We start from the raw sequence: 18,256 nt of genomic DNA, 5'->3' as shown, positions 1-18,256 counted from the left end.
TGGCCAAGATGGCTGGTGAATGATGGCCAACGCCTCGTGCTAGAGGCTGCCCTGGGGTATCTCCAGTGGCGTCAGGAGCCAACGGGGCAGCTGACGGCTGGGCATAAGAAAAACCTCTTCCCATCAGGGGTGAGGCCACCTTGGGACAGCCCCCAAGATGAGCATCTCCAAAGATGGAGATCCACCAACATGCAACCAGACAAGGCCTTGAGTAACCTGCCTGGGGCAGGACATGGACCAGAGACCTTCAGAGGTCTCTCCCCAACCAAACCCTCCCAGGAAGCTGCGGCTTCTGCCACCGCTCTGGCTGTCCCAGGATACGACCGGGACTTACTCATATTGGGGCTCAAATCTGGACAGCGCCACCGTGATCATCTCGTGAAGCTCAATGAGGAAGAGGTCGAGGTTGGTGTTGGACAACGCAGAGGACAGGGCTTTTGCCTCCCTTGCATCCAGCTGCTCTTGGAACTGCTTGGGTACCAGGCAGAAGGGATCCTGCAAAGACCACCACAACCCTCTCGTGTCCTTGAACCTCGTATCAGGGCCACCAGAGAGCCTCCAAGACATAACCCAGTCTTGAAAGCGCCCGGGGGGGTGGATTATCTTCAGGATGGGCCAGAGACCTTGATTTTACCCAGGTTTCCTTTCTCCTCCTCGGGTGGGGGGGGGGGGGTGCAAACGCTCTCTCCCCTCCCCCCCCCATCTCCCTCACCTGGTTCATCTGTACCAGCAGCATGGACCGGCGAGCTGCCAGGACCTGCCACAGCGACAGGATGTGCTTCAGCCGGGTGTTGGGGACCACCTGAAGAAGGGGGACAGAGAGGCACAGGCGTTCAGCTCCTCGGAAGGGTCACGTCCACGCTCAACTCCAGCACGTCCTAGAGGACACGTTGGGCCACCACCATCCCCGGTGGCTGCACCTCAGCTGCCCAGTTGAAGCATCCAGGTGGGTGCATCTACAAACCCCTGGCTCCCCCATCACCGGCAGCCCCCGCAGAGGTGCCCCAGGCCATCCGCAGTGCCCGAGGTGTCCCCAGGGCCTTGGTGAACAGGACATGAAGACCTGCCACCGCCCAGCCAAGCTTTTAAACCCACCCAGGTGCTCAGGACCTCTTTGCTGTGAGCAGGGGACCCCCAAACCTTTGCGGACACTAGATCTGGGGACCCTGGAGCACATGAAGGTGGTCAGAGCCACAGGTGATGTGAAGCCCCACCCAGAGTGGCAAAGGGAGGACAGGAGGGTCCCATTTCCCGCCCGCCCTGAGCCCCTGGCCCACCGGCACGTCCTGGAACTGCTTCGCGCCGGCGTCCATCTTCAGCTCCTGACGGACGTACTCGGGCAGCGGGCGCTCTGGGTCACCACCCGTCACGGCCAGGAACTCAGCAGCCACCTTCAAGGTGGCCAAGACCTTGGAGAGGGCATTGACCGAGCGGGCCTCTTCCATGATGCGCTTCTGCTGGTTGATGCTGAGCGGCTCCTGGCAGCAAGAACGGCAAGGATGTGACCCAACGAGGGCTGGGGTCACCACAACGTGATGCCCTCCAGCCTGCTCACCCCCTTGGCGCAGGAGAACTGGGTCCTGCCAGGTCTCCAAACCCCTACTTGAGTTGGCCTTGGGTCTTCCCACGCGTCCGCCCGGTCTCCGTGCCCCCATCGTGTCACGGGACGTGAGGGGAGACCTCAGGGTTGGATGGAGGAGGAGACCGGCGACCCGTTTCCTACCTGGGGCAGCTGGTCCCTGACTTTCGTCTTGGTGGCCTGGAGGGTCCTCACGTTGTTGAGGGTGACGGATGGAGCCGTCTGGAAAGGGGTTGGGACAGAGGGTTATGAACACGCCTGGTGTCACTTAACAGGGGCCAGCAAGAAAGTTCAGCTGAGCAGCTGCGAGTCCCCGGGATGTCCCTGAGAGTTCAGCAGGAGATGGTCGATGGCCTCCTGAGGCCACTGTGGGGTTGTGGCGACCAGGGGAGGTTCCTGATGGCTGGAGGAAGGCATCTCCATGAAGAAGGATCTGGAGAGCTCTCAGCCTCACCTCCGTCCCCAGCAAGGTGATGGAGAACGTCCTCTTGGGAACCATTTCCAAGGACCAAAAGGGTCCTGGGAACAGCCGACGTGGACAGATCTCCACCTTTAGGAGCGCACGCACAGCCCATTTGCTGCAGGACAGCCTGGTTCTGGTGTCCTCAAGTCCCCTTTTCCCACCAGCTCCAGGCTTCATTTTCACAGAATGGAGACCGACAGCCCCAGCCAGAGATGTGCTCCTCCAAGGTGGTTCAGAGTCCCGCTTTGGACCAGGCGTAACCCTGGAAGATGCCTCTTGAAGTTCTTTCAACAGCTACCAACTCCTCCCTCGTTCTCAAAGAAACGAGGGTGGCTTGCCCTTCACAAAAGGCAGGGCTGTAGGTCCTCACGGTCCCTTTCAGGCCACCGTTCCGTGACCACAGAAGTGGCTTCTGGCCACGACACTCCTTCAAAACCCACGGAACAGAGACAGATGCACAGCAGGCATCTGCCAATGCCTTCAGTTGAGTCTGCTGACTCCAGAAAGGCGCGCGGAAGAGGATGGAGACAGACCCCAACCCCACCGCTGGCCTGGGACAACCCAACTTGGCCCGTGCTGAGCTCACCTGAGCCTTGATGATGGGCTTCCCGCTGATGAAGCGATGAACCACCTGCCGCTGCAGCATCTGGAAGTCGAAGTAGGTCGTCTTGGTGCCGTCTTCGTCTATCTCGTACTGCAAGTTGGCCAGCGCCATGGTCACCAGATCGCTCTTGGTTATGGCCAGCACGGAGGAGGGCTTCACCTCTTCTGCGGAGATGGACCTGGCAGAGGAATGGTCGCCCTGTGAGGTCAGAGGGCCTCTTGCCATCAAGGACTCGCTTTGCTGAACACCAAGCCACCAGGACCTTGCAACGGCATCGCTTGGCCGCCACAGCTCCCCTGCAAGCCCCACACCAGCCCTGAAAACCTCTCCTGGAGCCTCTCTGGAGGCTGGAGGAGATGGCCAAGCCCCAGGGTGAGCGGCTCGAGACCTACCGTTGCCTCTCCCTGGTGACCCGCGCGGCCGTGTCAACGCAGCTGTTTTGCAGCCGTATGAGGAACCTGGTGACCAGGTGGCTGATGGACGGTTGGGCGGGGAGGAGGTGCAGGATGGCGGTGTTGGTGTTGATGTCGTTCGGCGAGAGGTCGGGCAGGACGGTGATGCCTGTAAAAGGGCGGACCGGTCTTCTACCCGCTGTAAGGCTCCCAGGGGAAATTCTCCCTTTCGCTGAGGTCTTGGAAGGGTTTTTACTAGGTTTTGTATTTTTGGAAGGGTTTTTAATTTGGTTTTAGCAGGTGGAAAGCAAGCAAGCTCAGCAATTTTTCTAGGAAGGGGAAAGAAAGGGCAGTTGCGGAAAGCAGCTCAGTTTCGGAGCATCCCCAGAAGAAACGGCCAAGGAAAGCCCGACGCGACATCCCTCTTTCTTCCCAGAGGAAGAGCACGTACCTGAGCTGGATGGGTTCATTTTAATATTGCTCCAAACTTTCCGGATCGTCTCTATAGCTCTGCTGAAAGCCAAACGCTGGTCCTCTGTGGGCAGAGAGAGAGGAGAAAACGGCCCCGTCAAGGGATCCTCCCGGGAGAGGTCAGGTCAAAGGACGTCTCCGACAGCTACATCATTGGAGGTGTCAGAGCAAACCATGCTGTGTGTTGGCTCGAGCTGGGCTTCGAGCCTGTGTTAGACCACGTGTGACATCAGTCAACCAGGCACCGTGACTCAGGGGCTGAAAAACCCGCCTCGCCCATCTTGCTTGCTCATGGCAGAAGAACCTCACCAAGCACCAAATGCCCCAGGAGAAAGGCTCTGCCCCGGATCCGTCTCGATGCCTCAGACACCTCCACCCTCTCCTGAATGTCCTCCTGCAGAGGCAGCCCCAGCCTCGATGGGCTGCTCTTGCGGTGGCTGAGTTGGCTCCACCACGCAAACTACGGCAGCAGCTCCTGGGTGCCGAGGGGTGTCTAACGCCCGCGTCCCAGGCATGATGGAATTCCATATCGCACCTGAGAGCTCGGGCTGCTCCAGGAATTGTCGGACTGTGTAGTTTTCCCCTTTATGGATGTTTTTGAAGAAGTGGATCAGGGCATTTTGCAGACGGAAAATGTCAGGCAGGTGTCGGACATGTTGGATGTTCTCAAGCTGGAAGAGAAAATTCAGCGTGATTCAAGGGACGGGGATCCCGTCTGGCGCTGCGGGGTATTCTGGAGGAGGACCTTGTCCTGGATGCTCCAAAGAAACACGGGGGGGAAGAAAAGTTTCCCCAGTGCCCCACGGACACCTGCCAGGCTGAATCTGCCCAGTGCCTGCAGGTGTTTTGGAGGAGAGGAGATGTTCCCCCAGCGAACCTTTGACAGGAGCTCCAGCAGAATGGGGTACGGGTTTCCAGTGCCTTCTCTGTCTTCCTGCTGTAGGAAATGCATCAGGGTCTGGATGGTCGTCTTCTGTTCAAATCTCCACATGCAGGGCTGGTTGATCAACCCCTGCCTCGGCAAGTCTTGGAAAGGCAGCGTCTGGCCGTAAGCTATTTTCAGGAGAAGGCTGGAGCCACGGGGACCTTCATTCATCCTCTGCTCCTTGACAGAATGAAGGCTCTGCTCCAATTCCTGCAAGAACCCAAGGGTCGTTAGGAGCCGCCCCTCGTTACCCAAGCAGCCCGAGGGGATTCACGGGGTCTTAGGGCAAGGAAAAGCAACGAGGGCTCTGGAGAAGTGGGGGGGCATGGTGAGAACTTGCCACCAAAGGGCCAAGAACAGAACTGCCCAGGGAGAAACCCAGAGGTGATTTGCTCCAAGGGAAGAAACCCCACTGGTTTCCAAGGAGGATCTGAAAGGGCACATAAAAAGCATCCAAGCAGCCAGCTCTCTGCAGAGCAGGAGACCACGCCAGCCAGGAGGTCTCCACCACCCCAGGCCGAGGTCCCAGTTCAAAAAAGAGGGGGCAAATCTCTTTTCTTTCACGTGGGAACGCCCTGAGCTCAGCAGCTGCAGCTGGACACGGACACGACCACCAGCAAAGCAGCGCTTTGGGCACGCGATACCCGCGAGCAGCAGCTGGGCACGGGCGTACCTGGAAGAAGGGCTGAGCCAGGGCTTTGAAGGAGGTTTCCCATTCTTCTCGGTCCTTTTTCTCACGCAGGACGCTCAAGGCTACGCTCTCATCTGTAGGAGACACAAAGGAATACGTGACCTTTTACCCTGTAGACCCTGGGGTCTGCCCAGAGCTTTGTTGGGTTTCTTGACAGCGAGGAGTACGATGATGTAGAAATAAGAGGAACCGAGAGCCGAAAGGATGACACAGATGCCTACTCGGAGCAAACCATCTCCCAGTCTGCTCCTGCCCTCCCGCTGGTCTGGCCTGAGTGCTTCGGATGAGCTGACTGCCCTCCCCGTCTTCTCACCAGTTTCCCAGGATGGAGACTGTCCCGGGAAAGAGGAACCGGTAACACCGGTCCCGGTTAAAACCCAGCCACCGCGAGCTTGCTGGTGACCTCCCAGAGCTGCGCAGCAGCTCTCTACCTGCTGGGTTGTCGTTGCTCAGGTGCTGTAGAAAGAGGTGGACAGTCAACACGGCATCCTCTGTGTTCCGGCTGAGTGCTTCTGCCAGGCACGTGACGTCTTTCTGAAGGTGGCCCCAGAAGAACTCTTCCACATCCTCCGGTTTCTCTTTCATCAGGTCTAGAATCGCCTGGAAGACGGGGCAGACTCCTCCGTTAGGCTCTCAAGAAGGTCTCCTCCCGAGCTAGGCTGAACGCTCCTCACGGCGTGGTGGTCGCTCACCTCTTTGTCAGCGTAGATCCCCAGGAGGAGGGACGAATGGAGCAGAGCTCTCGCGAGACCAACGCAGGCAGGCGACAGGCACCTCTGCAGCTCGTTTCTCCGCGAGAGAGCGCTCTCCAGTATGTACCCTGTCACCGTGCTGCGTTCAGAAAGAGCAATTACCCACCACGTCTTTTGCTCAGTCCCACGATGGGACCACGGGACGCAGCGACCTTCGTTTTGGCCAACCGCAGCATTTTCCCCGTGCCTGTGGCTCTGCGGGAGGGTTCGGTGGACGGGTGAAGCCCTCTGGGGCTGTGGAGCCGGGAGGGTTGACTTACATTTTCTGCTCCGTGAAGCCTTTCTCGGGTTTGTGGTTAGTTCCCCCAACGGTGGCACCACACTTGCATTTCTTCACTTCCGTGGGAAGCCCACACTGCGTTTGGACACGGGAGGGAGGAGTGAGAGAGAAGGTTGGAAGCCCAGCCGGGCGCTGAAGGCATCTAGCAAAAGCTGAGGGCACCCAGGGGGTTTCCACGTCCTCCACCTGACTTTCTACACGGGGGTCATGCCAACAGCTAACGAGAGGCAGGAGGGGATGCGTGCCTAGGAGCAAACCTCTCCAGACCAACCAGGTTCCTCCTACAGTCAGCAGGATATGTCTAGGCATCGATTTGGGGCCGAGACTAACCAAGACCTGGAAGCACCCGCTTCGCTCCACTGCTCCCACAGGGAGACACAAATCCCAGCTCCATTTAACCTAGCGCCTCGCTGGGAGAAGAGCCCAGCTGGCTTGGAGAAGAGCCCAGCTGGCTTCTGAGCCTTGCCGCTGCTCTTGCAGCTAAAGGACCGCTTGACACGGAGGTGACGTTGGAGTCCGTGTTAGGAGGGGAGCAGGGCAGCAGGAGGAGCGTCTAGAGTGGCCACCCAGTAGAAAGAGCCGGGCCAAGAGGCCAAGATGTGTTTCAAGATGGTGCAAAGGGGATGGGCACCTCTGGGAGACAGAAGACCTGAGAAGCCATCCCAAGCCTGGCTTTGTCCCGTGGAGGTGACAGCGATGCAATGAGAAGCACAAGAAGACAGAGCTGCAAAGGCCACCAGCCAGAAGGAGACACTTACGTCGGTGACAACCCAGTACGCGCCACACTGACAAGCTACGTGTAAAAGAGGATATGGTTAGTCAGTCATCTCCCCCAACAACCTCCACGACGGGAACGTGGCCAGAAGCTCACCAAGAGGGTGACAGGCCTGGCTCCCACCTCCCAGCATCCAGCTGGTCAAAAAGGGACCCAGCGTTGCTCCACCCAGGTGGAGATCATGGAGGACTCAGCAGAAGGGCAGAGATGGCCTTCAGGAGTCTTTAATCCCTTCCCTCCGTCCCCTGGCCCATCACAATCGGTTGCAGGTGGGTCCCCTCCGTGCACAGGAGCAGTGAGATTTCCCCCAATACTTACTCCAGATCTTATCCGTCGCACCCGTTTTCCAGTTCTTCTCATCCAAAAGCAGGTCTCCAGGCATGGTGGGAAGGTAGGACCCCTTGGGAAGGAAACGCGATAGGAAGTGAGGCGTGGGGTAACCATCTTCCTCGCTCGCTTCCCACCTATCTGAGGAACAATTCTGCTTCTAAAGCAAGCGGTGGGGAGGCAGGGTCCTCCTGCATGGCCACGGACCTCAGGGAGAACCTTCTGGTGAGGGAATGGGGACCAAGTGAGGCAGCGAGGTACATCAGACAGGGAGGTGTGAGGCTGGAGCGGCCAGAAATGAGCAAAGTCCCCCAAAGTCCCAGTTATTTATGAGTTTTGAGTCTGGACCTGAATACCCCATGGGCCAAACATGGCCTTGATGGGAGGGGAGAGGATCTAGAGGTGGCTGTTGCCTTCACTTCCGAGCAAAGCAGCGCCATGTCCTGGTTGCTTCCTGCAGCCCTCAAATAACAGGAACAACTCAGGCATGGACGGACCCGAGGAGAAGCCCAGCTCAGGAATGAGCATCTCCCCCATCATCTGGCTGATGGAAGACCTTTGGCAGAAGGAGGATGCTCGGGCTGGGCTTCCAACCACCTAATCTCTGCCAACGAAGCTCTGCCAGGCCCCCAGCTCCCCTTGAGTCAGTAGGGAGATGGGCATCCCCCATAGACCATACATCTCATCCACATTTGAAGGAGACCAGGATGGATGGTCGCAGTTACGTCTCAGCCCGAGGAACGTGAAGGAAGAGGAGCAACGATCTACAGCGCAACGAGCTGACCAAACGAAGCCTGTCTGCCAGGACACGGTGCGCCAGGAGAGGGGGGTGGAGAGAGCTGGGCACCTCGGCCTTGCCACTCACCTTCACCACGTCAGGCTTGAAGCAGATGTTCTTGAGGAGGTGAGTGACGCGGCTCGGGGACAAGGCCAGGGTGAGCGCAGTGTGGAAGACCACCTCCAGCAATCCTGGGTCTTCTCTGTTGCTCAAAGCATCCATGATCTTCTTCAGTTTGTCTTCCAGCAGCTCGTCTGGGGTGGACGGCAAGCGGAGGATGTTCTCCATTTGTCTCATGGCAGACTGCAAAAGTTGAACAAAACGGACGTAAGGGAAGGCAGCCGGCGTGGCACCTCCCCGCGAGGGGTCTTCTGGCTTCACCGCTGAGGTTCAGCGGCCATGCAAAGTCCCGTTTGTGTCCCCTGGCAGCAGGGAGCTGCCACAGCTCTCCATCAACACAGATGGAACCCTCCTGTTTCCGGGAGGTTCCAGATCAATCAACGGTTCCAGACCAACCGACGCTTCCAGACCAAACCCCATGGAAACCTCCTGTTAGAGACGCGACGGATACTCACAGTCAAGCTCTGGTTTTCTGTGGAATCTTTGCTTTTTAGCTGGTTTTGTGCTTTGTCCAGCAGCGCAAACATCAGCGCTGTATTCGACCTTGATGTGCTTCTATCCTGAAAAAACACAGATGCGCGTCGTTATGCTAAGAAGCAAGCGGAAGGGCACGAAGAAGAGGTTGCCTGCACCCGCCGGGGGCCTGTCACGCTCCCCGGCTGGAAGGGAGCCCCGTGAATCAATTTTATAGGGCTTGAGCTCAGCGAATCCCACCCCCTCGGCTCTGCTTCGGCACGAGGCTCTCGAGAAACACCCCACCTGCGAAATTTCTACCCCTTGGGGTATAATCCACTTCTCCAGCTGGAGGATCTTCCACAGAGAGGTGAGCCCATAGATGTCACAGAGGTTTCTGATGAGGAACACCTGAGGCCACGGAGTCGGAGCCTTGGCAACCAGCTTCTTCATTGCGTTCACCAGGTCTTGCTCTTTCTCATTCCCCTCGGCAGCGGGCGCGTTGGGATCTGCAGCTGGAAAGGAGGTTTCTCGTTATGCCCGGTCCCCAGTGGTGGCACGTCACACGTGTCCTTCACCAACGCAGCCCCTACAGCCATGTAGGTTGCAGTAGGATCTAGCTTGCAGCAGGATCTTCTCCCCACGGGTTGAAACGTGGCTTCAAGGCAACGGACAGAGGGTCCCTTAATACGTAGGGAAACGCTTGGAGAACACAGTGAGTCTGGGGACTGAAGAGCTGGAAAGTTTGTCCAAAACAACTTCAGCGTTCACCAAAACAGTAATTTTCCAGCAAAACCCTCCGCGGCTAGACCTTCTGGGGGCTTGTTCTAGACCTGCTCAGGGGCAGGCGCGGTTCTGACGCTACATGAAGCAAAAGAACTCACCGGAAAGCATCTGTTTGCCGAGCACGGTGGCCACGTGGCTGATGGAGAGCCGGAGCTGGGCGATGAATTGGAGGGTGTTAATTCTTGAGACCTCGGGCTTGCAGAAAGCAGAAAGGTATGCGGCGGAGAGGCAGTTTTCAGCAAGCTGGCTGATGTCTTCTTCAGAAGAAGGATACATAAAATCCTGCTCGAGAGAGAGAGGCAGTTTTGAAGAGTCCGAAGGTGGGTTACAACTGAGCAGCTCCTCCTTCTCCCTTGTGCCTTCCCCTCATCTTTAAGGTGAGTTCCCTCAGCCATAAAAAGATGCGGAGCAGGGGGAATTAACGTCATGAATAGGTTTTAGCTGGAGTGGTGGCCAAGCTATGGTGTTCGTTGGGACTCCCAGTGCATCCCAACGGGCGCTCACCTCCAGACAGTGCACCACCATGAAGTAGAAATGGTCCATGTTGCTCTGGTTGGCTATTATCTTTTCCTCCATCTGGGACAGGTATTCTTCCAAGTGAACCTTGACGTTGTTGAACCTAGGGCGGAGAGGGACAGAGAGCATCAGCATCCACGTAGCCAAGGGGTTCAGCAAGGGGGCTGGGGAGCAAGCTGGGGGCCGACCCGCATCGCAGCAGCAGCTTCAGGAGGGAGGACTGGATGGTACAACTGGTGTCCATGCACTCCTCGAAGGGCGACAACTCGCTTTTCGGCTTGTACACTAGGAGGGAAGGATGACAGCCGTTATTGGGCTTCTGAGAGCGCGAGGTCAGACCCGGGTAGAGTGGAATCAAGCTCTTTTACCCCTTTTCCCCGCCTGATGCTCAGGGTTGGGTTTGCAAGCCACAAACTGGATCAGTCGCTGAATGATTTTGGCGGAGGGTGGCTCTCTGTCTCCCAAAAAGTACATGGTGATGAACTCAACGAAGAAGGAATTGCATTTCCTCCTGAATTTGTTGTGACAGGCGACGGCTTCCCTGGAGGGAAGAAGAAAACCGAGACTCGTGGTCAACCTCCAACCGAGGAAAGAAACAAGGTCCCTCTCCCTGCAGAGCACGGGACCCAGAGCAGGGAGCCGAGATGCCTGTTTGTTCAGGCGCCAGCATCTTCTCCCCCAATATTTCACACGAAGGCACTTGAGACAGGCAGGTTTTTGCCAGCGCTGGGATACCTCGTGGCCTCCGAAGCCGTGGGCGTATAATCCTCTGGGAATTCCTTCTTGCAGATCTTACACTGCTTGTTCGCCCACTCCCGGATGCAGCGAGTGCAGAAGATGTGGCTGCAGGGCAGCTCCGCCGGGTCAGTGATCTCCCGCAGGCAGCTCTTGCATTCCTTCACCCCCTTCCTGAGGGACACCGCCAAGAGAAGAGGCAGCTCAGCGCCGCTGCCGGGTTGGAGGAGGGGCGTGGGTCGGCTCCTGCCTAACGTACACCCTGGGGCGGCGGGGGATGAAGCTGGATGGGCGCTTTTGTCTAGCCTCAATGGTCAGTAGAGAACCAGGGTGACCCAGCACCGCTTGAAGACCTGGCAGCTTCTGAGCTGCGCGAGGACCAGCCCATCTCAGAGAGGTCCGTGGTGAGGATGGCTGGGTGAAGGGGATGGAGAGCCTGGGTGCTGAGGGGAGCTGGTTTCTTTGGCACCACACCTAAGACAAGTTCCTCCAGAGATGATTCAGCACCTCCAAGAGAGGCTCTCACCCCTTGGCGTCATCAGTGTGGCCTCCCTTTGGCCCAAAGAGGTTCCCCCCTAGCGCTGACGTATTTCCCCCACCCTTTACAAATATCGCATCGATGGAGAAGGACCCGAAAGGCAACTTTTTTTCCCCAGCTCGGACTTACACCAGGTACACAACATCGGCATTCTCGTTGCATTTCTTCAGCACTTTCGTCACCAAATCAAAAGTCCTCTCCGGCTCAAATCCTGGCGTCGCGTAGAGGCGCTGCAAAAGACAAACACGCGGTGCAAGTTCAGCAGCAAGATCTCTCTGGTACGCGGAGGACGAACGTTACGGGATGTCAGTGCTGCAGGGGCACAGATTTTAACAGCAGAATTAAGCAGATGCAGGTATGCATGGCTCTGCGTGGACCTCTGAGGGTAAGCGACCCGGATTGACCCTTTAAAGTCTCTAGGAAGCCTTCCTTGATTCCAGATCCTCATTTTGGATTCTGAATCCAAAGAGCGTTTGTCTCTTGGATGGTGTTTCCAGCCTTTTCCCATGGCTAAGCCCTCCCTACAGCTGGGACCAGAGGTCTCCTGGAGGAGAAGAGCCCTCCCAAGCTTCACGGCCATGAGCTGCTCCAGCAAACACCTACATTCCAGAGGAAGATGAACTGCTTCACCACAAGCCTCAGGAGTTTCTCCTCTATTTCTGTCTCGTTGTGCAGCAGGTGGTCAATCAACATGTAGACGATGTTGGTGCAGGTCCAGCGATGTCTGCAAAACACCAACCCCGAAGGATGCCGATTAGGTCGGACCAGAGACCTCCTGCGGTCCCTTCCCACCAGTATTTCTGTGACTCGTCCCAGCTGGCGTGTGGTCACTTGAGGACACAAGACCTTCAGAGACAGCATTAGAGGGAGAAAGATATGGCACGGTCCTGTCTGCGCTGCTTGTTTCGACAAACCCTGGGCCAGACTGACACTGCCAGCCCGTTTCTGGGTGTTGTCTCTGGAGAGACCTACAAATTCCACCAGAACTAAGCAATTTGATGGTGGTGAAACATCCACCACTTTTTTTTGGAGCCACTTTGCCACCGTGTTTGTGATAAGGAGGAAGGACCAGGAAGGAGTGGAGAGTTGGAGGACTTGTGACGCCGGCTCCCCAAGAGGAGGGTGGCTTCAGTTCACCTGACCCTCAGGCGTCAAGACATTTGCTTGCGCTCCCGTCAACAGAGAGTGACTGAACTTACAACATACTGTCCAGGAGTTTCTTCTTCTCCTGGTAGAACCGAAGCTGGTAGTTGTCCTGACTGATCCACTCCACCCAGGGCTTAATGGACTTGACGCTTTTGAGCCACGCTACGCAGGCATCGAAGGGCAAAAGTGCGTTTTCGGAGGGCTGCACTTTCTTCAGGAGAATGTTCAAGGCGTCAAGAGTGACAAACTGCAATGACATTTGCAAAGAGAGAGAAGAAGAGTCTAGGTAAAGACCTGACCTCGCTGGTGGGTGGCACGGAGGGAAGGGATACCGCATGAGTAGGTGCTGGCATAGCTTTTAGAGTAGTTGACAGGGCTAAATTAGAAGGAAATGGACTTCTATGGGTGAAGTTCTGGCGTCTGTAAGCGAGGAAGGGCTTTAATGAGCCTAACCGCGCCTTGGAGAAAGAAGGATCTTGGAGTCACCATGGGGAGTTCTCTAAAAACCTTAGCTTGCTGCTGTAAGCCATAAGCATCTTAGGAGGGATGCGGACATCTCCACGCGGACGTGGCAAGCGAAGGAGCTGGAGCCCGCCACCGAAGCGTGACACGACGAATCCCGCCCGCCTCTAGGGTCAAAGTGTCCAAGGGGACGTCGACACGATACCCGGAGTGACGCAAACACAAGGATGCCTTCCTCGTTACATAGCATGCAATTAAACGATGGAAGTTGTGAAGACCATGACGTTCAAATGCCGTAGGAGAAGGGTTAGAGGGCAAACACAGCTCTTTGCTCACCATTTCTGGGGGGTTCGTCTCATACATTGCCTGCAGCTCCCTTATGACAGCGTCGTTGCTTTTCGCTATGTCAGCAAAGAGCTGATAATCGTCTCGGAGGTAGAAATATTCCATGTGAAGCCAAATTGGGGAAAAGCCCATCTCCCCCCTACCCACGGAGGAGCAGAGTCGCTCTGCGCTGGCTACGAAAACTTTTGAGAGAATCTGCAGGCAAAATAAAAAGTGTTATTTCTGCTCAAAGCAAAGAGCAACGGGACTAAGGTGGGACGCTTAGCATTGCTGTGGTATCCCGTATGAGGTTTCCTCATCAAAAACAGTTCTTAGGGTGGAATTAAGACAAGATGTCCATAAGAGTTGGGGAGTAGCCCCAGAGAAGCCCAAGGGAGGGCTTGTCAAATCATCAGATTTGGCCAGGAAGGCTAGGACTAGGGCCAAAGCCAACGCCAGTGGAAGCCGCTGCTCTACCCAACCCTACTCACCTCGTAGACGGAGAGATCTTGTCCAGGAAAAGCCATCCTGAGGAAGTCGCTGGCGTAATAGCGTAGCAGGTCTGGATTGCTGCCGTCTGGCATCAAGACGTTCTTGACGAAGGTTTGGTAGAATTCGGCCGCTTCCTCCGTTGGCTTCTTGGGCTGGTCTAGAAGGGAGAGCAAAGAGAGTTATGGCCACTTAGTGGAAAACGGGAGCTCCTCGTTAGGACTGAGGTGGACACGTGGCCAAGTGCGAGGCCACGGGTGGAGGGGCACAATGCAGGAGGAGATATAATGCAGAAGAGACGCACAACACGGTTCTGGGTCATTCGAGCGAGGAACACAGCCCCCGTGGTTCCTCCTACTAAAAGATGGGGATTTTTGGCGGCTTTGCTGGGTCAAAGCTCCCCCTGGAAAGTCTGATGTTACCTTTCATGTGATAGACTTTCTCCCATATGTCATCCAGGTAGGCTTTCAAAACCCAACTGAATGGGAACTGGCAGAAGAGGGAGGTGTTGGGGTCTTCGGTCATTGATAACACGGGAATCTTAGCGTCCGCCGCCCTTCAATTCAAACAGCACAGAAAGAAGCGTTAAATTGTGCAACAGACCATAGGTGGCCAGAGATGGACCACCTCAGAGAAGTTCCCGACTCCCGCTGACGCGTCTTCTCTTTCAAAGAGTTCAGAAACCTGGGGAGAAATTTGGTAGGAAAGTCAGGAACAGGGAAAACTGGGCAAGAGCGGGGAAGGAGCCAATTTTGCTGACAGCTTAAAACAACGGGCAAGTTTTGGTGCCAGTGGCGTGACACCCAAGGCCTTCCATGGCTTCGGTTATAAACATCGGCACCTCGAGCATGAGCTACGGTGCCACTACAAACACCGGCTTTTACTCTCCTAAGGAAAACCCCCTCGCTGTGCATTTACCCCCCGCCTCTTACTTCATGGTGTATTTAATTTTTAGGAATGTTTCTTCTTGGAACATCTGGAGCCACAGTTCTGCGAGCGGAGAGCCTGGGGAGATGTGATCCAGGTTGTTGTTGGCATCCACCACGGCGAGAATTTGGGCAAAGATGTTCGCCACAAGGTCTTCCAGGTGCTTCCAGAGCGCTTGCCTGAAAAAGGAGATGACACGGCTCGTTACATTGCGTCCCTGCTTCCCACCAAGAAACCCTCCTCTGCCCAGGGGACGGCGTCGGTCTTGAAGACCCACAAGTCAACCAAAGCAACCCAACCGCTTCTGCAGATGCCAAATGTGGCCAGCCAGGCTTGACACTAAGCGTCCTTGTCGATCTCACCGTCAACCGATGCTGTTTGCTTCCAGAAAAGCCCTTCCGAAAGAAGCTTCCTCAAAATCAACGGTGCTCGTAATTTATTTTTTGCTTTTGAGACTGACTATGACCTTTCAGCAAGCCCCTGCCTTGTTCTAGGCTGATAAAAGACGCGTATTTAGACATTTCTGGGCTGTCACGTCTTGGTCTTTAAGCAAGGTGCCTCATACTTCACGCAGAGCGGTTTTAGGAACAGGATTGCTCGACGTTAGGCAGGCGGCCCGCAGCCAGTGCTACCTGAACGATGTGTCTTCCAGGATGAAATCGGTAGAGAGCGCCCTGCGGAAAATCCATCCCCTTGGCTCTTGGATGGGCTTCTCTCGTTCTTGTAGGAGGCAACAAATTCTCTTCTTCAGGATGGTCATAAAGGGGCTGGAAACTAAGCACAAAACAGCGCTGGTTAAAACCCTCCTGGTGCTCGTCTCCAAGTGGGAGACTCCGTCAAAAACCTGCAAGGGATTTTGGTTGCCACCGTCTTCCACTCAAAAATCATACCACCTCATTTTTTTTTAATTAGCCCTACGCAGAAATCAACTTCCGTTGGCAAGTGGCTTCTGTCGGGGATCACCTACCAAGGTCTGCAGCAAAGCTTTGTGGTTTAGATCAGAGGTTCTGATCGTGAACACGAGGGGCTGCGCACGGAGGTGAAGGAGGCCCCACGCAAACCTCCTCCTCTGTCCCTTGGGTACTTCCCCACCCGCCTTGGCTTTGAGGGGCACCAGAACCGGTTCTTAACCTCTCCGTTGTCTCCTTCTTGCCATCCAGCTTGCAACGCGCAAGAAGGAGCCACTTCTAGTGCTCTCTACTCGCACGTACCGCTGCTCTGAGTGTGGAAAAGCAAGTTGTGCAGGATCTTGATCCTCTCCGTTGGACGCTGGCTGTTGTCCTTCTTGTCCTCCAGCTGGATCACAGCCTTCTGGATGCTCCCTTTGATCATCGCGTCCACGTTGAGGACCTGCGGCTGGAAAAGACTGGGGGTCAGTTGGTTGCGCGACGCTTCTTTGCTCTCATTTGCCTGGGGACGCTTGTCCTGGGACGTCGATTCATCTTCTCCAGAACTCAGCGCAGTGGGCGCTGAGGTCTGTACCCATCTCAGCGTCCCAACAAACCCTGGTTCAGTCAGTCCCCGGGGCGTGGAGGGCTGCCGATGTCCCTGGTAAGGGACACTGCTTTGGTGACGGTGACAAAAGGCTCCTGGTCTTGTCCCAGTCGCTCGCAGGTGGGCTGGGAGACCACCACCCCACTTCACCCTCACCATGTGACCCAGGAAGACCTGCAGCTATTCTTCCCTGTGACAAGGTACCAGCCCAAGCAAGGACCTTCAAAAGCAGACCCCGAAAGCCTGGTGATACCCAAGGCATTTCTCGTACAATGACAAGCAAGGAAAATGAGGAGAAAAAAAGAAAAAATCATACATTTTCTTCTGGGTAAAGACCAGACTCGGCGAGGCTTCCCAGGGCAGCAGAATCCTCTGGAGAAACTGAAATCACAATCAACCCCACGACTCAGCTGTAAAAAGCCCCAGCGAGAGGCACTTCCATCCCCAGGAGGTGGCGGGAGTGCCCTGACACTCAAGAGGGAGAAATAAAGCAGCACTGGGGTGGAAGCCCCCCAGCTGCTCGGTATCAGCTTCTTGATGACAGGAGACCCTCAGGCTTGGGGAGCAACTGGCTGGACACCTCTGAGGAAGAACGTGGATTCAAGGAGCCACCCAGAGTTGGCTTGCAGGGATGGATCAAACCATTTCTGCCCCGTGTGCCCATCAGGAGGCAAAGGCTGCGTCGCTATGAAGGTCTCGGAAGCAGCAAGCGCTCCTGGGACCCACAGCTCGGGACCTGCTCGATGCAGGTGCGTTCTTATCCACAGGTGGGACACCGGAGGATGGGGCAGGGGGTTTCTGGAAGGGACAGCGGTGGGGAGGCGGTGAGTTTATGGTGGGAGACTTCTCACCTGTTGGGAGATGCTGCAGGGAGCTGCTCGTGAAAATCTCGGCAATGGTCATTTTGGAGAGCTGGCCGAGATTGGCCTTAAAGTTCTCTGGGGGCATCAGGTCATCCAAGTGGATGGACTTCCACTGGCCTGGAGAGGCAAGAAGATGGCTCAGTCCCTCTGCTCTCTTCTGGTGCGTCGGCCGTTTGGAAAACCAGTGGGCTTGGCTGCTCGGATTTACCAGCCAGCCAGGGCAGGAAGACAGCGAGAGATGGAAGATCCACCACTTCACGTCTTCTCTGCACGTCTTCATCTTCCCCTCCCACTCTTTTCCCGACCCAAAGTAGCGAGCATAACCTTACCGCTGTCAAAAGCCAGGTAGCTGCACCCTCCCAGGACCCGCGGGACTTTAGTGATCAGCACGACGTGCAGCAGATGGGGGCTGGCCGACCTCCTCCGCTCGTCTGTGAGGCAGTACCTGGAAGCACCACCAGAAGGTCAGAGCTGGTTGCTTCCAGACTCGTTTGACCGACCTCTCCAAGCAACGACTGCATCCCCTCCCTCCGCGAGCCCTTCCAGGGGTTAATCTCCCCGCCAAAGGGCGCAGCCATCGGAATCTGCTTTCTTGGGTGGATGGCACCCCAAGGAGACAGACTTTCTGGCCGTTGTTGGTACAACCTGCTACAGCCCCAGGGGCAAACGAGACAACAGAGCCCAGGGCACAGCCCGGTTCGAGTCTTAAGCGGGGAGAAAAGGCCGAAAGGCAGCACAGGTGTCTGAGAAGTATGTTGTGCCGGGAAGAAGGAAGAAAGAAAGGGGGAAGAAAGGGGCAAGAAGTGGGGAGGAAGGGGGGAAGACAGGAGGGAGGAGGAGGGAGGAGGAGGGAGGAGGAGGGAGGAGGAGGGAGGAGGAGGAGGAAGGAGGAGGGGGAGGAGGGAAGAGGAGGGGGGAGGAGAGAGGAGGAGGGAAGAGGAGGAGGAGGGAGGAAGAGGAGGGAGGAGGACGGAGGAAGACAATGAAGGACGACAAAGGACGAAGGACAACGAAGGATGGATGACAACGAAGGACGAAGGACAACAAAGGACGGACGACAACAAAGGACGGACGACAACGAAGGACGGACGACAACGAAGGACGGACGACAACGAAGGACGGACGACAACGAAGGACGGATGGCGGAGGAGGAAGGAGAAGGGACGAAGGAAGGCTGCTTACTTGGCACAGGCCAGGAGTCTTTTGCTGCTCTGTGGCTCATCGAAATGAAACTGAACGAGGAGCAGTCTCACTTCTTGCGGCTCTCTGAAGAAATTCCTACAAGGAAACCGCCTCTTGAACGCTTTCTCCTAGAAAGGTCTCACCCCAGCCCACCGCGAAGCACGGTGAGAAGTGGAAATCCCCT

The 18,256-nt window shown here is 56.2% G+C and overlaps 1 protein-coding gene across 1 annotated transcript in view; it reads right to left on the bottom strand.

Moving 5' to 3' along the window:
* LOC148052801 (E3 ubiquitin-protein ligase rnf213-alpha-like) overlaps positions 1–18,256 on the bottom strand; it is a 45,655-nt gene that overhangs the window by 812 nt on the left and 26,587 nt on the right. Inside the window, exons 32-67 of the mRNA XM_087778595.1 lie at positions 18,073–18,168; positions 17,220–17,335; positions 16,879–17,007; positions 16,344–16,408; positions 15,745–15,889; positions 15,166–15,307; positions 14,539–14,712; positions 14,029–14,162; positions 13,609–13,766; positions 13,130–13,333; positions 12,385–12,578; positions 11,789–11,909; positions 11,315–11,415; positions 10,648–10,821; positions 10,281–10,453; positions 10,101–10,197; positions 9,901–10,015; positions 9,495–9,678; positions 8,917–9,125; positions 8,613–8,717; positions 8,125–8,340; positions 7,251–7,332; positions 6,916–6,950; positions 6,138–6,232; positions 5,818–5,956; positions 5,557–5,725; positions 5,108–5,199; positions 4,387–4,644; positions 4,045–4,180; positions 3,490–3,573; positions 3,039–3,207; positions 2,629–2,824; positions 1,724–1,801; positions 1,278–1,478; positions 713–802; positions 335–495 (exon numbers count right to left, since the gene is read on the bottom strand). Coding sequence (XP_087634721.1) covers positions 335–495; positions 713–802; positions 1,278–1,478; positions 1,724–1,801; positions 2,629–2,824; positions 3,039–3,207; positions 3,490–3,573; positions 4,045–4,180; positions 4,387–4,644; positions 5,108–5,199; positions 5,557–5,725; positions 5,818–5,956; positions 6,138–6,232; positions 6,916–6,950; positions 7,251–7,332; positions 8,125–8,340; positions 8,613–8,717; positions 8,917–9,125; positions 9,495–9,678; positions 9,901–10,015; positions 10,101–10,197; positions 10,281–10,453; positions 10,648–10,821; positions 11,315–11,415; positions 11,789–11,909; positions 12,385–12,578; positions 13,130–13,333; positions 13,609–13,766; positions 14,029–14,162; positions 14,539–14,712; positions 15,166–15,307; positions 15,745–15,889; positions 16,344–16,408; positions 16,879–17,007; positions 17,220–17,335; positions 18,073–18,168 — 5,037 coding nt within the window. The remainder of the gene's footprint in view (positions 1–334; positions 496–712; positions 803–1,277; positions 1,479–1,723; positions 1,802–2,628; positions 2,825–3,038; positions 3,208–3,489; positions 3,574–4,044; positions 4,181–4,386; positions 4,645–5,107; positions 5,200–5,556; positions 5,726–5,817; positions 5,957–6,137; positions 6,233–6,915; positions 6,951–7,250; positions 7,333–8,124; positions 8,341–8,612; positions 8,718–8,916; positions 9,126–9,494; positions 9,679–9,900; positions 10,016–10,100; positions 10,198–10,280; positions 10,454–10,647; positions 10,822–11,314; positions 11,416–11,788; positions 11,910–12,384; positions 12,579–13,129; positions 13,334–13,608; positions 13,767–14,028; positions 14,163–14,538; positions 14,713–15,165; positions 15,308–15,744; positions 15,890–16,343; positions 16,409–16,878; positions 17,008–17,219; positions 17,336–18,072; positions 18,169–18,256) is intronic.

Source organism: Nipponia nippon, unplaced genomic scaffold (assembly GCF_047370975.1).
Source record: "Nipponia nippon isolate SJK-2023a ecotype South Korea unplaced genomic scaffold, ASM4737097v1 scaffold_44, whole genome shotgun sequence".
NCBI lineage: Eukaryota > Metazoa > Chordata > Aves > Pelecaniformes > Threskiornithidae > Nipponia > Nipponia nippon.
Note: the sequence above shows the minus strand (reverse complement) of the source record. Positions and strands in the feature narration are given on the sequence as shown.